This window comes from Bubalus kerabau, chromosome 9 (genome assembly GCF_029407905.1).
Source record: "Bubalus kerabau isolate K-KA32 ecotype Philippines breed swamp buffalo chromosome 9, PCC_UOA_SB_1v2, whole genome shotgun sequence".
NCBI lineage: Eukaryota > Metazoa > Chordata > Mammalia > Artiodactyla > Bovidae > Bubalus > Bubalus kerabau.
In genome coordinates, this window is record NC_073632.1 from 112241449 (window position 1) to 112258255 (window position 16807).

General features: G+C 46.5%; 1 protein-coding gene across 7 annotated transcripts in view; it reads left to right on the top strand.

Annotated features, from left to right (window-relative positions):
- FAM120B (family with sequence similarity 120 member B) overlaps nucleotides 1–3486 on the top strand; it is a 68041-nt gene extending 64555 nt beyond the window's left edge. For 3 of the 7 annotated variants that reach the window (XM_055536223.1, XM_055536217.1, XM_055536220.1), the window contains one exon: nucleotides 1496–3486. In XM_055536223.1, coding sequence (XP_055392198.1) covers nucleotides 1496–1578 — 83 coding nt within the window. In that variant the 3' untranslated portion in view covers nucleotides 1579–3486. Of the gene's footprint in view, nucleotides 1–1278 lie in introns of all 7 variants that reach the window. The other 4 variants (XM_055536218.1, XM_055536222.1, XM_055536221.1 and 1 more) reach the window with 2 other exon arrangements.
- The last annotated feature ends 13321 nt before the right edge of the window (nucleotides 3487–16807 follow it).

The window sequence follows — 16807 nt, forward strand, 5'->3', positions numbered from 1 at the left end:
CAGTGCACGTATGTTTCCACACACAGTACGTTTTATACACACACACATGTGTACATTAAGTCTTTTATTAGAACAGGAGCATGTTTTTTCAGGTCAGGTAATCCATTTTTTCACCTTCTTAATGTGGTTGAATGATGTCGTCTTCACTTAGCCAGCACATTTTTTGCTGTGTTCTATCTACTTTTCAGCTCCTTTTATAGTAGTTTTTGGAGATACTCAAGCAGTCCAAGCAGAAAGTTGTCACTATTTTCAGGACAGAGTTAACAAGCAGGTTTCCCATGGCTGCTCCTAGGCCCCCTGACCTGATTGAGAGGTGAGCCGCTCCATTTGGGCCGGGCAGAGAGGTGAGAACCGAGGGCTGGGAGCCTTTCTGGGCTGGGAGCCAATGAGACACGGGTGGGGACCTGGGACCAGCAGAGGTGTGAACCTCTATTCACCAAGGGGTGAACATCAAAGCTTTCAGAACTTTTAAAATGCTGGCCGGGAGCTAAAGTGAGAACGTTTAACCTCTTCATGCAGTTGGTGAGAAATGATGTGTTAAATTCCACAGTTGGTAGCTACAAATTCGCCTGTGATTTCTTCAGATTTTCACTTCTCAGTGGTGATTCCTAGGAGGCCTGAGCTGTTGTAAAGCTGCCTCTGATCATCTGTGATAACAAGGACGCTGCCTGGAAACCTCATTCTGGCCACTGCTGTGACCCCTTCTTGTCAGCCTCCTGGAGGGTGCAGGTGACAAGGCTGCCCATCACTTTTGCTGGGAAAGTGTTACATTTTAAATGTGAAAAGCCATCACCTGTTTTACTTGTAGAATGGTTCTTTTCTGACCCTATGGATGCCAGAAAGTGGGCAGCAGCCCCGAGGGCAGGGATGGGGAAGCCTTGGGCTCTGCTGCAGAGGGAGCCACCCTGGCACTTTCCTGCTCTTGGCAGAACATCCCAGGCGCCATCTGCACGGGAAGGGCCATTTGCAAACATTCCTGGCAGCAGTGGCCATGTAGACGCTGTGCAGACGGTGGCCCTGGAGTTGAGGGGAGCAATTCTGACAGTGCTTCCTTCCACCAACAGGACTGCCTCTTAATTAATTGCTTCCTACTTTAATGAATAATTATGGAACAAAATTTTAATGACAGGTGGCCACAGCTAAAAAGAGAATAAAGTTCTGGCCCAAATACAACTCAGATGTTGTTTTTGTACATACTTAGAAATGTGTCATTTTTTTCTGTTTGATTTTTAGAGAAATTTAAGTCTTATTTTTTGTTTTGTTATCTGTTTGATACAGGAAGTAGACAGTATGAGCCTGACCAGTGGAGAAGATATTAATCATCTTCTGGGTAGTCCACCACTTAACATCTTCAGAATAAATCAGTTCTATCAAAGATTAGAGTAAAACATCTGTCTTTATACCATAAATCTTTCATAGCAAGTACCAAACTTTTAAAAGAATTCAGATGTTAAAACCTCCCAACTTGGTTTCAAGGTAAGTTTGCTTTCTCTAGAAAAAGTGTGCACAGAAGACGCCTCCGCGTCGGGCGTCAAACCAGAGCGAAGCCTCTGGGCCTCTGGGCCCCCTTCAGAGTGAAGTCATCGGAGGAGAGGCTCGCCGGGGGTTCCGGACCCAGAGTCACTTCAAGAGGAAAAGCATCTATTTCAGCCTTCTTCCTCATTCGACTTTAAAACGCCTTTGTGGGCTTACCTGTAGACGTCGTCCGGACTCCACGTCCCCAAACAGCCATGGTTAACGTATTCATGCCGGTCTGCATCTGTTGATTCTTTTAATGAATTGAAATCTTACTATATCCCACTTTTTTTTAACTTTAATACTAGACTGTGAGGATATTTCCCAGGTGATCTTATCTTTTAAGACATGATGTCTAATAAGCTGTATCATTTTCCAGAAATTATTTACTAATCATAAATGGTAACCAGAAGTAAAGTTTCCAACTGTACCTTCATAGAGAAAGAGGTACCAGCTTCCTTCTCACCTTTTTGGTGGGAGAGGTGACTGCATGGTCTTGACATGCCTGTGACGCATGGTCTGTTTCAGTTGTTTTACCCTTTCATTTAGAATTTGCTCCAGCCCAGAGCCTGTGCCTGTGAAGACACCTGGACTCAGCACACATTAGGCATCAGGCAGGAAGCCTGCAAACCACGTAGCGAAAAGCAGTAGTTGAGTGTCAGGAAGCCTAATTTATGATACTGCTAATAAGTAGGACATCTGTTGCTCTTTATCTGTGAGCCCTGAAGGGCTCTTGTTGTTAGAAAATATTCTAAATGAATCCAAGTTCAGAGACATTCTGTTCATGAAAGAATTTTCACATAATGTAAGAATGGAAATTTTAAGCCCCAAATTGTCCTGGCCCCTGGGTATTTTGATAATTGAAAATAATCTAGATTAGGGATGAGGTTAGCAGCTGTCTCCCTTTGGCCTGGAGCTGCTGTGACTGCCAATCCACCTTCCAGGCTGCACCCGCACCCAGGAGAGCCTCTTGAGTCTGTGCTTGCCGGCACTCACAAGACATGTCCTTCAGCTGATGTCGTTAAAACAAAATAAACCCTAAGCAAATCACAGTGCAGTTTGTATCTTTGCACTTGATGCTTTAGCCTGACTGACAGCTCTGTGTGCAGGCTCCTTGCTTTGCTTTAGAATCTCATTTGCTAATATGTACCAAAAAGAAGTATGGTCTCCCATTCACTTCCTATAGGTCCTTCCTCAGGACATCTGCATGTCTAGTCACTTCTCATGCAATCATTTGGGACCTATAGCCTTATTTCCCAGTCTTAGAAATAGGATTTTTTTATATGTAGGTTTCCTGTCTAAATTTTTAACCTTCTATTCGTTTTGTTTTTGCTAATTTGATACCACTACTGCTTCTAGAAATTTCATTTCTTTGTTGCTTATTTGTATAACTTGGAAGTAAATCTCTCATTCCTTAGACTAGAAGAGTAGACTTCCATGAATATCATTTCCCCCCTTCATAAGTAAATTCTAACTTGTCAGTAAAATATTTTATGTTCATTTAGCATGCTTAAGTAAAGCCACTGAGTTGATAAAATCTTTACTACATTTGGAAAACCAGTGCAGTTATTTTTTTTTCTAATTTTGGTGGTGGTATATTATCTCTGCAGTTAAGTCTTCTGATGAAGGTTCCATATATCAGTTTTAAAATGAAAATAAAAGTATTATTATTCATAATGAAATGTAATTTCACTTTTTAAAAGTTATTTAGAAGACATTTTACCATCCAACATATTGGGATCTTGGTGAAGAAAAAGGATGTTAAATTTTGTCAGATGCCTTTTCTGCATCTATTGAGATAATCATATAATTTTTCATTTTCATTTTGTTATTGTGGTATATCACATTGATTGATTTGGGAATGTTGAACCATCCTTGCATTCCTGAGATAAGTTCCAGGTGCTCAAGGTGTACAGTCTTTTTAATGTACTGTTGAATTCAGTTTGCTAATATTAAGTTGATGGAAAAGTTTTGGACTGTGGATTTTAAATCATTATAACTAGGCTCAAACACATCTTTATTAATCAAAATAGGAGCCATTACAATCAATACATTTCTACCAGTGAGAAATAAGCTTATTTCTGTAGCATAAAAATCCATGCTTTGGGATTTGACGAATTCTTGGAAAGCATTTTCTGCCTCCTCCTGGCTGTGGAAGTGTTTCCCCTGCAAGACGTGGTTGAGATGTGTGAGGAAGTGGTTGTTGGCTGGCACTCGCCTGCTGTGACCATGGCGCACGCGCAAAGCTTCATAACCCGGTCCTTCCACCTCTGAAGTGGTGGTTGTGCAACGTGCAGCCGGGTGTTGTCGTGGAGAATCGGGCCCTTGTGTTGACCAGTGTGGGCCGCAGGCATTGCAGTTTTTGGTGCGTCTCATCGATGTGCTGAGCGTGCTTCTCAGATATAATGGTTTTAGCGGGATTCAGAAAACTGTAGTGGATCAGCCCAGCAGCAGACCACCATGGTGAATGGGGACCACAGTTCCCATGACCTTGTTTTGGTACAAGTTTGGCTTTGGGAAGCACATCACCGGTTGTGGTATAAAATCTACTCTTCGTTGCATGTCACAATCCAACCAAGAAATGGTTCATTGTTGTGCAGAATAAGAGAAGATGACACTTCAAAGTGACGATTGTTTTATCTTTGGTCAGCTCACGAGGCACCCATTTATCGCGTTTTCACCATCCCAATTTGCTTAACGCCAAGTGACTGTAGGGTGGTCGATGTTGAGTTCTTCAGCAACTGCTTATGTAGTTGTAAGAAGGTCACCTTCAGCGGTGGCTTTCAGCTGGTCATGGTCAACTCCCAGTGGCCGGCCCTCACGCTCCTCATCTTCAGGGCTCCGTCTCCTTTGCACAACTTCTTGCGCTGCCACTGCCCTGTCCAATCCATGGAGTTGCAAAGAGTTGGACATGACTGTGCGACTGAGCACACGCACATGCTTTGTTGAGGATTTTTGCATCAGTAGTCATTAGGGATATTGGCCTGTGATTTTCTTTTCTTCTGGTATCCTTGGCCGTTTTCAGTATCAGGGTGATGCTATCCTTGTAAAATGAGATTGGAAGTATTCCTTTCCCTTCAGTTTTTTGAAAGAGTCTAAGAAGGATTAGCATTAATTCTTTTTTAAATGTTTAATAGAATTCACCAGTGAAGCCATTTGGTCCTGAGCTTTTGTTGGAATGTTTTTAGTTACTGACTCATTGGTCTGTTCTGATTGTCTATCTCATTGTAGTTCAGTCTTGGTAAGTTGGGGCTTCCCAGGTGGTGCCAGTCTTAAAGAACCAACCTGCCAATGCAGGAGACATAAGAGATGTGGGTTCGATCCCTGGGTCTGGAAGATCCCCTGGAGGAGGGCATGGCAACCCACTCTGGTATTGTCCTAGAGAATCCCATGGACAGAGGAGCCTGGGGGGCTAGTCCATGGGGTTGCACAGAGTCAGACAAGACTGAAACAACGCACACACACACTCTCTGCCGTGCTTGGACTTAGTATGTTCTTTTCCTAGTTCTTTCAAGTGCAGCGTTACATGGTTTGAGATCTTTCTTTTTTAATATACAGATTTATTGCTATAAACTTCACTCTTAGAACTGCTTTTATTGCATTAAGTTTTTGTATGTTGTATTTCCATTTTTGCTTGCCTGAAGATACATTTTGATTTTCCTTTTGATTTCTTCCTTGACTTATTGCTTGGTCAAGAATGTGTTAATTTCCACAGATTTGTGAATTTTCCAGTTTTCCTCCTCTTATTGATTTCTAGTTTCATAGCATTGTTATCCTTGGGCAAATTCCAGGAGATGGTAAGGGATAGGGAAGCCTGGTGTGCTGCAATCCATGGAATTACGAAGAGTCGGACATGACTTAGTGACTGAGCAATAACAACAGTTGTTATCGGAAAATACACTTGATGTAACATTAGCCTTAAATTTTTAAGATTTGTTTTGTGGACTAACATATCAGTCCTAGAGAATATTATGTTGTTTTTACCTAAGAAGACTGTATATTCTGCTATTGGATGGAAATGTTCTACATACGTCTGTTAAGCCCACTTGATATAAAACAGTTCAAGTTCAGTGTTTATTGATTCTCTTTTAGGATGATTCTACTACCCATTAAAAGCAATTATTGTTAGTACTAATATTATGATATTATTACATTGCTATCTGTCTCTGTCTTTAGTTTTAATTTATTTTAGTTTTAATATTTTCCTTATATATTTACATTTATATGTTTACATTTATTTATATATGTCCATTTTAACATCCTTTCATGATAAAAACTTTCAACAAATTAAGTATAAAAAGAATGTACCTCAACATAATAAAGGCCGTATATGACAAACCCGCAGCTGACATCATACATGATGGCAAATGGTTGAAGGCTTCTCCTCTAAGACCAGCAATGTGACAAGGGTGCCCACTGTCACTATTTCTATGCAACATAGTCCTTTCTAGCCGGAGTAGTTAGGCAAGAAAAAGAAATAAAAGACATCTACATTGGAAAGGAAGAACTAAAACCTGTTTGCAGATGTCATGATCTCATATATAGAAAAGCTTAAAGACTCCACCAGAGAAGTGTTAGAATAAGTAAATAATTGTAGGATATAAAATCAGCATGCAAAAAAGCAGCTGGATTTCTGTACACTGACAACAGAGTTGGACCATAAAGAACGTTGAGTGCCAAGTAATTGATGCTTTCAAATTGTGGTGCTGGAGAAGACTCAGAAGAGTCTTTTGGACTGCATGGAGATCAAACCAGTCAATCCTAAAGGAAATCAGCCCTGAATATTCATTGGAAGGACTGATGCTGGAGCTGAAGCTCCAATACTTTGGCCACCTGATATGAAGAACTGACTCATTGGAAAAGACCCTCACGATTGGAAAGATTGAAGACAAAAGGAGAAGGGGGCAGCAGAGAATGAAATGGTTGATGACATCAGTGACTCAGTGGGCAAATTTGCGCAAAATCTGGGAGATAGTGGAGGAGGACAGAGGAGCCTGGTGTGCTGCAGTCCATGGGGTTGCAAAGAGTTGGACACAACTTATCAACTGAACAACAACAGCAGAGTATCAAAAAAAGAAGAAAACAATTCTATTTATAAGAGCATCAAAAAGAATGAAGTACTTAGAAGTAAGTTTAACCAAGAGGTAGCAGATCTGCTTACTGAAACTTATAAAACAGTGATGAAAGAAATTGAAGAGGACACAAACAAATGGAAAGATATCCCCTGTTCATGGGTTAGAAGAATTAATATTGTTAAAATGTCCATTCTTCCCTGAGTGATTTACAGATTCAATACAGTCTCTACCAAAATTTCCAATGGCATTTTACAGAAGTAGAACAAACAATCCTAAAATTTGCATGGAACCACAAAATACCCCAAATAGCCAAAGCAATATTGAGAAATGAGAATAAAGCTTGGAGGGTCACATTTCCTGATTTCAAACTATATTATACAGTAAAGTAACCAAAACTACAGTTTTGGTATAAAAGCTGACATATACATGAGTAGAACAGAATAAAAAGCCCCCAAATAAACCCTTATACATTAATCAACTAATCTCCCACAAGGTGTCCAAGAAGTCTCATCAATAAATGATGTTGGGAAAACTGGATAGTCACATAACGATGAAGTTGAACCTTTACAGCATACACAAAAATCAATTCAAAATGCAAAATAACCTAAATTTTTGAAATTCTTAGAAGAAAATGTAGGTAATAACCTTGACATTCATCTTGGCAGTATTTTTTTTCCTTTTGGATATGACACCAAAAAGCACAGGCAGCAAAAGTAAAAATAAACAAGTGGAAGTACGTCAAACAATAGCAGAAGGAATAATGAAGAAAATGAACAGCCAGCCTCCAGAACGGTTTAGAGTATTTGCAAACCGTACCTAATAAGGAGGTAATATCCAAAATATATAAGGAACTCATATAACTCATTAGCAAGAAAGCAAATAATTGGAAAAATGGACAAAGGAATTGAATAGACTATTATCAAAAGAAGACATACAAATGGACAGCAGGTATATGAAAAGATTGTTCAGTATTATTGATATCAGGAAAATGCAGATCAAATCCACAGGAGATATCACCTTACAATTGTCAGAATGGCTCTCATCAAGACAAGACAACAAATGTCAGTGAAGATGTAAAGAGAAAGGAACCCTTGTACGCTGTTGCGAATGTAAAATGGTACAGCTAACTATAGAAAACAGTATAGAGGTTTCCTCAAAAAATAAAAATAGCACTACCATATGATCCAGCAGTCCCAATTCTGCTGGACATATCCAGAGGAAACCAAATCAGTATCGCAGAGACACCTGCATTCCAGTGTCATTTCCACACTGTTCACAAGAGCCAAGCTATGGAAATAACCTAATCGTCCTTTATTCACTCATTTGATGAATGAATAAAGAAATTATGGTGTATATATATATGAAAGGAATATTCACTTTTTTTAAAAAAAGAAAATTTTGTTATTTGTGGCAGTGTTGATAAACTTGTAGGTCATTATGCTAAGTGAAGTAAGCCAAACACAAAAAGACAAGTACTACATGATACCACTTACACATAGAATCTAAAAAAGTTGAACTTGTAAAGAGAATAGAATGGTGTTTGCCAGGGGCTGGAAGGTTGGGGAAATGGGAAAATACGTGTCAAAATGAACAAACTTTCAGTTATGAGATGAATGAGTTCCTGGGATTTGATGTGTGGCACGGCAACCGTGTTGATAATACTATAATATATACTTGAAATTTGCTAATAGAATGTTCTCACTCCCCCTACACACACACACAAATGATAACTGTGTGAAGTGATGGTTCAGCACACACAGACACGTGCAGCACGCAGACACATGCACAGCACACGTGCAGATACGTAGAGCACACGCAGACACATGCACAGCACACGTGCAGATACGTAGAGCACACGCAGACACGCACAGCACATGTGCAGACATGCAGCACGCAGACACGTGCACAAGCAGGGGCTTGTTTGGGCTTCTTCCCATCGTGGCAACGATACCAAGGTAAGTGCCCCTCAAGCTAAAGAACCAGGCAGAAGCCACGTCACCTTTTATAACCTAGTAAGTCATGCTGTTCTGCCATATTCTGTCATAAGGTAGCCAGAAAGGCGTCCAGCTTCAGGTGGAGATGAAGTAGACTTTCCTCTCAGTGGGAAAGGAGTGGAGTTCTGGAAGAGCATAGGAGACAGTACTGCTGTGACCATTTGTGGAAACCGTCTCCTGAACGGAGCATTCTGCCCCGCCCCCCATAAAAACCATGAACTTCAGCTCTTGTGTCATCTACCCCACCACCATGCTTTCTGCTGCCCTTCAGATTCTCCAGATGTGGGCTCCTGGCTCAGTCTTCCCAGCATGACTCTTGGGATGATTTGAACAGCCTTGACTCAGTCCCTCCAGCAGCCTGATGTTGGTCCCTCACGCTCCCTTTCTGTAGCCTTCGCCAGCCCTGCCGTGCACTCAGTGCTCACCAGCCTCAAGAAATTTGGCCTCAGGCCCCGCCAGCCGCATGGGCTCCCAGGCCTCTCTGCTTAGCTCCCCACGCGCCCTGATCCCAGGCACAGGTGACGGCTCTGCTTGCTGTACATTCTGTGCACACACTCCCTCTTTGAAGGGCAAGTACATGTTTATTGAGGAAATAAAAATCAAAATGACTTTTAGAAATGATGAAAGTACTACATTCCACAATTCATGGGAGGAGAGTGATGTCAGAGAAGATGTGGAGTAGGAGGGTGTGGGCATGCGTCTGTCCACCTGAACACAGACACGTGCCCAGCACATGCACAGACGTGTGCAGTACACACACCTGCATACCACACGCACAGACGTGTAGCACAGACAGACATGCAGCATACATGCAGACACACGCACAGCACATGCATACATGCAGCACACAGATACACAGCACACTGTGACATGCAGCACATGCAGGCACATGCACAGCACATGCACAGACACGTGAAGCACACACAAATGCAGCACATGCAGACATATGCACAGATGTGCACAGCACATGCAGACACATGCAGCAGACATGCGGCTCGCACCCCCGGGTGTGATGTTCCCCGAGGCGGAGCTGCAGCTTACTCACCCTCCTGCCCTGTCCCGCCCACCCCCTGCACGCCCAGGCCCTCACACTTAGGAAGCCATCAGGTACTGGCAGGAAGGGCCAGCAGCCCCAGAAGACGCAGGTGCAAGGGAAGCTCACTTGGCTTGTGATCCAGGTGGTCCAGTCAACACCTGCCTCTTCTGTCACCGTTGGAGAGAATTGTAAGTCACGTGTTCTTCCTTAAGTGGAAAAAGGTGATTTCCTGTGCCAGTTTATTGTTCTAACGTTATTTGAATACTTGCAGACACACATTAGAGTCCTTAAGCTCAGCAGCTCTTCCTTCATACAGCTTTCCGTCTAACGCGTCCTGCGTGTGGAAGGAAACTACAAAGCAGACAGTGTCTGAACCTCAGCAGCTCCCCGTGGGCCGTGCTCAGAGGAGGGCTTTGATGGGGCGGCGTGGTCGGCCCCATGCAGGGGCAGCACTGGGGCATCAAGGGCCTTGCAGGGAGCAAGGCTTGGCCATGGTGCCCGGACGGGGGCTGAGCTGACCCTGCCCAGAGGCTGTGCACTCTGCGGCTGGGATGCGGGGCTGTCCTCACTTCATCCCCTCAGCACCTGTGCTGCGGCCTCACCACTGCTTCCTTGAACTGGAGTGCTTGGGGCCTGGGTTCCAGAAGGGCTCCTGCCAGAGCCGTGCAGCAGAAGCCTCTGTGGCAGATGCATGTGGAACCTGAGGGTGGGAGGCTGCGTCTGTCTCAGTTAAAGTGTGTATTTCTAGAGTACTCATTGTGGTGGTATCCTTCAGTCGTGTCTTGATTCTTTGTGACCCCATGTAGCCCGCTAGGCTTCCCTGTCCATGGGATTCTCCAGGCAAGAATACTGGAGTGGGTTGCCATTTCCTCTTCCAGGTGATCTTCCTGACCCCAGAATCCAACCACGCCTCTTCACCTCATGCATTGCAGGTGGATTCTTTCACTGCTGAGCCACCAGAGAAACCCAAAGTACTCATTATTTGGGTTTAATAAATCTGATTTCAGGTTTCAGAACCCAAACTTGGTTATGTTCATTTTTTCCCCCATTCTTTGAATTTCTTGTTTAAAGCTCTTCCAGGCTTCTGTCACTACTTAGGAAGAAAAATAAGTAGGAACCAATATTTCCTGGTTCACCAAAAAAAAAAAAGGAAAACTGCAAAAGGAAAACAAAGCACATGTGAGGTGAGTCTGTGTTTTGTCTGTGATGCCGAAGCTTCAGCAGGCAGCACGCAGGTGGCCAGACATCCTCACCAGGTCTTCAGTGTCTGTGGCTTGGTGCCCAGTGGATTCCTCACCCGACCCATCCTGCTGGCTTGGGGACGAGCAGGCTCAAGGCTGTGCAGACTGTGATGTCAGATGAGGAACTGCATCCCTGGGAAAGCTGCAGCTCCGTGTGGGCAGAGGGGACCCGGCCTGCCCGCCAGGTGTGTTCGGGGGCCTGGCAGTAGCCTCCTCCTGTTTGATGCCAACATGACCCACAGCCGAGCTGGCTGCCTCCCTGTTACTCTAGCAAAAGCTGACTCATGTTTTTCCTTCCATGGCTTCATCTCCCAGGCGTTCCGGGAGCCCTTTGGGAAGCATTAAGGGCTGGAGGCTGGCTCTGCAGAGTTGGTCCCATCACACGAAGGTGACATAGCCTACAGTTGGCAAACGTTCCCTCACATGAGCCACCTGCACAAGGAGGTCCTGAGTTAGAAAAGTGACTCACAATTTCTGGTGACACTCCAGACGGTGATTTGTGCCTTGTCCGCCGGACCCTCATTGTCCCCAGGGCCCAGGCCAGGCCAAGCAGCCTCCAGCTAAGCCTGCCTCCTGTGGAAACAGTCCTGGTCTGCGGGACATGTATAGTTCTCAGTGAGAAAGCAGATAGCGAAAACCAGCTTTATTAGAGGTTAGATGAAAAAATTACCTTGAGTCTTTTCTGTTGGGCAAGTCATCTGTTCTAAAGAGAAGCAGCCACCTCTGCAAACCAGATTGGGCTCCATGTTCATGGTTCCTGGAAAGCTTCTCTCCTGGAGATCTAGGTCACAGGCCCACCAGACACGGGGTGGTCACAAGGGGTCCACGTGCTGGTGCTGACCACCAACCTCCGCGGACAGCAGCTCGGAGCCCGCCTCTGCCTAGAGATGGGAGCTGGAGGCAAGGGGGCATGAGGGGAAGGGGTGGGCCCCAGGCTGCAGCCTCACACACAGGCCCTGGTCTCCACTAGATCCACTGAATTTAGTAAAACTCCCACTCCAGTGTTCTTGCCTGGAGAATCCTGGGGACAGAGAAGCCTAGTGGACTGCTGTCTGTGGGGTTGCACAGAGTTGGACACGACTGAAGCGGCAGCAGCAGCAGCAGCAGCAGCATGGTCCAGCAAGGTGTGATGGGCTGTAGGCTTTCTCACTGGCTGTTGCTACAGTCTTGTCTTCTCTACCTGTGTTCTTTGAGGCACATCTAGCATCGAGAGTGAAACACTGTCCAAGACCTGTTTCTTGGTTTGATTCATCCTGTCAGCCTTCTGTGTTAGCAGCTGACTCATAAGTGTGTAAAATGGCATGAGATATACTCTCCTATTCTGATCTGTGTAGTTGTTAAAATACAGGAAAAGCAGATAATTTGATTAATTTAGGCCACCAATCTGTTTATTGAATCAAGCCACAGCCCTTAACTTCAGATCCAAATGAAGATAAAAGCCTTTCGATTGTGAAGAGATACTGAGACAGTCTGAGCCACCGACCTGCATCTGGTGTGACCCCAACCTTCCTGTCCCCAGTGCAGCGTGGTGACAGGTCACGTGTGCTCAGGGGAGGGGAGTGCACATTCGCCTCCCAAGAAGGGAATTCTTCAGAAGCTTTGGCGTTAGCCCCGAAATAAGCTGCCTCTGAGAAGACAGTGCTGCAGTGCTGAAGGGACTGTGACTCAGCAGTATTTTTTATGTCCTAGAGGACAATCACCAACTTAAGGTTACAGAATTTTATTTCATTCTGATAAGTCTTCCCCAAAGAGTCATACCCTTTTTTCCCCCTCAGAAATCCTTTTCTTCTTTGCTCTTTTCTGATATTCTAGGTTTCAGCATACTTACTTCTGAAAATTGGACCTTTCCAAATCTTAAAGCTGATTTAGAGTTGTTTTTATCCAGGCTGGTGTGTAGTGAGGTTCAGTCTTGGACTCTCATGAATGTGCTCATAGCACAGTATAAAGAGCTGGCGTCAGTGTTTCTGAGCTTGTGTGGACAGGTGGCAGCAGAGCGGCCTATGTGTGGACAGGTGTCAGGAGAGCGGCCCTCTGTGTGGACAGGTATCAGCAGAGCGGCCCTCTGTGTGGACAGGTGTCAGGAGAGCGCCCATGTCCGGATCCTGACAGCTTCTCATTTGCACAGTAGCACCTGTCATTGCGGTGGGCTCCCAGGTTGCTGGACCCCAGCAAGTGCGTGGAGATCATGGAAAACATGCCTCTCGTCCCCTTAGGGACAGTTCTTCTTGCTGGTCTTAGGCCCCTTTACATCTGGAAACTGTGGAGGACTCTCAGTTACTGTATTAGAAATTTAAAATGATAAAACGTTTAAATGTATTTATTAATTCATTAAAAAATAAAAATACACCAACTACACGAGGACATTTTTTATTCCCAGTGGAACCCCTGCATTGCCCCCAGAGTTAGAGGAGCAGCAGTTGCTCTTTTGCAGACACACTCAGTGTCCGGGTTTAGGAAAGACAGCCACCTGTCTGCAGGAGCGCGCTGCTCTCTGAGGGGCGGGCCAGCCACAGGCTTGTGGTTCAAGGGCAGGTGGCCCTCGTGGCCTCTTCAGAGATGTGTGGACAGTCTTCCTGGAAACAACCCCAAACTCTGCAGGCGGGACTTCTCTGAAGGCGGCTGCCGTGGAACCGAAACCCCCTCAGTGACCTCAGTGAGTGCGTGTGATAGCCACCGGTCTACCCTGCCCTCTGGGTGCGCAGGTGTGTGACCTGCTTGGTCATGTGGGAAACACGGCTTGCTGAGGCCTGCAGCTCTGAACGCCAGCGCACTCCCTCACGAGAGACAGTGGCCACGTTGTCGGCAGCCCCATCAGAGGTCTCTTCTGTGTAGACAACCTCCAGCAGCTGTGGCTCTCACAAGGACTCTGAATTCTGATTTTTGCTTGAAGTCTCAAATTTCATCATTGGCAACAAAACTGTTTTTGTATTGCTTTCCTGAAATGACAACTTCAGCACCTCTAGAGATGGAATGTGGGAAGAGTTGTAGGGTATAAACTGTAACAAAAGGGCCAAAAGCTCACGCAGGGAAGCCTGGAGGAGGCTGGATGGAGGGGTCAGAGCCCCAGGGTGCAGGACCATGGGGTGGGGGGCGGGTGCCACGTGCGTGGTGCAGCCGTTCTGTGGGCAGACACGCTGACATGACACTTGAGTGGGAGACTCTGTCCCCTGGGTCCAGGTAAGACTTGACTCTCCTCCTGTCTGTGCAAAGCTGCTTCTGAGCCAGGTAGCCCAAGGGAAGGGAGTGTCTGACTTGGGGCTCAGGACGTGTTCAGAGTAACTGAACAGAGGAACGTGTGGCGTGTTCTGCTTCCAGGGTACCTTTGGGAAGGGTGGCTGCTGACACCTGCCCTTGGAGCCCTGAGGCTTGGGACCTGGGCTCCCCAGCTGTCTATAGTTTCTCAGGAGAGCTGAGTCTTAGAAATGCTGTCTGAGAAGCAAAGGTGTCAGAGCTCCTTGAGGTGGGGCTGCTGGGGTCAGGTTTTATCTCTGCTCGCCCTGCAGGTGCTGGAGCCACCAGGAATTTCCAGGGGACTTGCCTCTGAGCCTGGCCTGGGCCGTGCATCCCCTCTGCACTCAAGGCTCGTCAGCCGCAGGGCAGACTTGTCAGGGCCTGTAGGGTCAGTGACTGCCAGGGGCCGTGTCCCCAGAGGCCGTGTGCTGTCACGGGGCCGCCGTGTGGGGTTGGCTCTTTCCCTTCGGCCCCAACATGCCCACACTGCGTGAGTCCATTCCGTGGCCTGTGGTCAGACCCCCATGGCCTGACTTCTGTGGACAGAAAGCATCAGAACTGAGGGCAAGGGAGGAGCAAGCAGTTCACTGCGGAGGAGACAGAAGGCATCCTGAAACCTTGCCAGCAGCGACCTCAACCACAGGAGCCAAGGAAGGATGTGGGACGTGAACTCTGGTCTGTTCTCAGAAGGTGACTGTCCTGTGCCGCGGTTTCCTCTGTCTTATGGTCACGTCACGTTGGAGCAAATACAGCCCAAGCTCAGGGGCCTTTGATGGGCTGTGAAATGGGTCAGGTTACATGAGAGATCCATGACAACTGATTGAGAACCACCTCTGACTTCAGACTTTTATGCAGGTAAGTTTGTTGCTAAAAAAGCAGATCAACCATGACCGCCACCCCTTAGATCCGTCTGGTTTTGCTGCCCTGCACGGGCCTCGCTTCTGCTTGGAGAGCTCACCCTCGGGCAGGCATTCTGTCTGGTTGTGGAGGGCCCTGCACCCCTCCACACGGGCCCCTCCCGCCCCAGTGCGGCCACACCAAGACTGCTTCCTCCCACATGCTGCTGAGTTCAAAGCATTTTATTTGCATCATTTTTACTAGGGATGAATATTAGTAAACTTTTGTGGGTTCTTTTTTTTTTTTTTTTTGCAAAGCCTAATAGCTATTTCGGAGAAGGCAATGGCAACCCACTCCAGTGTTCTTGCCTGGAGAATCCCAGGGACGGGGGAGCCTGGTGGGCTGCCGTCTATGGGGTCGCACAGAGTCGGACACGACTGAAGCGACTTAGCAGCAGCAGCAGCAATAACTATTTAAAACAAACCAGTAAGAAAGCAACAAATAAGTAACACATGCTTTTTTTTTTTTTTTTAATTTAAGTGTAGTTGATGTTTACAATGTTGTTAGTTTCTGGTGTACAGCAGAGTGAGTTACATGTTTATATGCATTTTTTTTTCACATTCTCCATTATGCTTTACCACAGGATACTGAATATAGTTCACTGTGCTATACAGTAGGATCTTGCTGTTTATCATCCAGTATATAGTAGCTTATAGCACGCTTTTAAAGTCAAGCTTTAGTAGATGTGATGGACTTTGCTGAAATCACTGACACCGAGGTGTACTACAAGCACGTGCTGATAGACTCTCCCTGATTGCCTGGTGGGTGTTCAGCTCCCTCCTGCGTCCTGTCTCTCTGTCTCTTTGTTTGAGTCTCCCTCTCCTCGGGGACCACACAAGCCTCCTCTTTACCTGGAATAAATGTTATCGTTTATTTTTCTAGCCGGTGGCGCTCAGGCCTTCTGACGGCTGCTCTTCCCCTGCCTCTGGCCCATGCAGGGTTCCGGTCCCGGTGGGTTCACCGTGGTGGCCAGGATGCCTGAGTTATGTCTGCTTTCCAAAACTTTTACTTCAGTCACAGAAGGTCTCTCGGTGATGGTCGTTTCCAATTGAGTATCATCTGCACAAATTTTACCTGAAGCTTAGCTCTAGGAACCCTGAGGGTGGTCACTTGTTCATTCACTCATAATGCCTGCCACTGTAGGAGATGTGGGTTTGATCCCTGGAGAAGGAAATGGCAGCCCACTCCAGTGTTCTTGCTGGGAGAATCCCATGGACAGAGGGACCTGACAGGCTGCAGTCCGTGGGGTCACAGGGTCAGACTTAAACAGCAACAGATGAGCAACTACTGTGTGCCCCGTGCAGGGGCTGCTGGAGACGCGACCCGGGGCCAGGTGACAGTGTGACCGCTGCTGGGCTTGGTGGAGGGGCCCCATAACCCTAGACGCGACCCGGGGCAGGTGATGGTGTGACTGCTGCCGGGCCAGGTGACGTGTGACCGCTGCCCGGCTTGGTGACAGTGTGACCGCTGCCCGGCTTGGTGGAGGGGGCCCCGGGGGCTGTCTGGGAGGACGTGCCCCATAACCCCAAGCCCTGGGGCCCACATGGCCATCCCAGCTTCACCTCTGCCTCAGGTGGCCCAAGGCATCGCCACCGTCTGGGTGTGGCCAGTGCGCCCTGAAGGAAGGGCAATTGCTGTAACGCTGTTGGTCGTCAGCAGCCATTCTGAGGCCCCTTCTCCCTGGCACAGGGGTATTCTATAGGCCAGGGTGGAGGCTGATATTTAAACCTCCCAGAAAGGAGGTTTAATAACCAAATGCAGTGAATGTTTACAAACAGCAGGAGACACAAAGTCTCAGGGTCACACACTAGCTAGTGG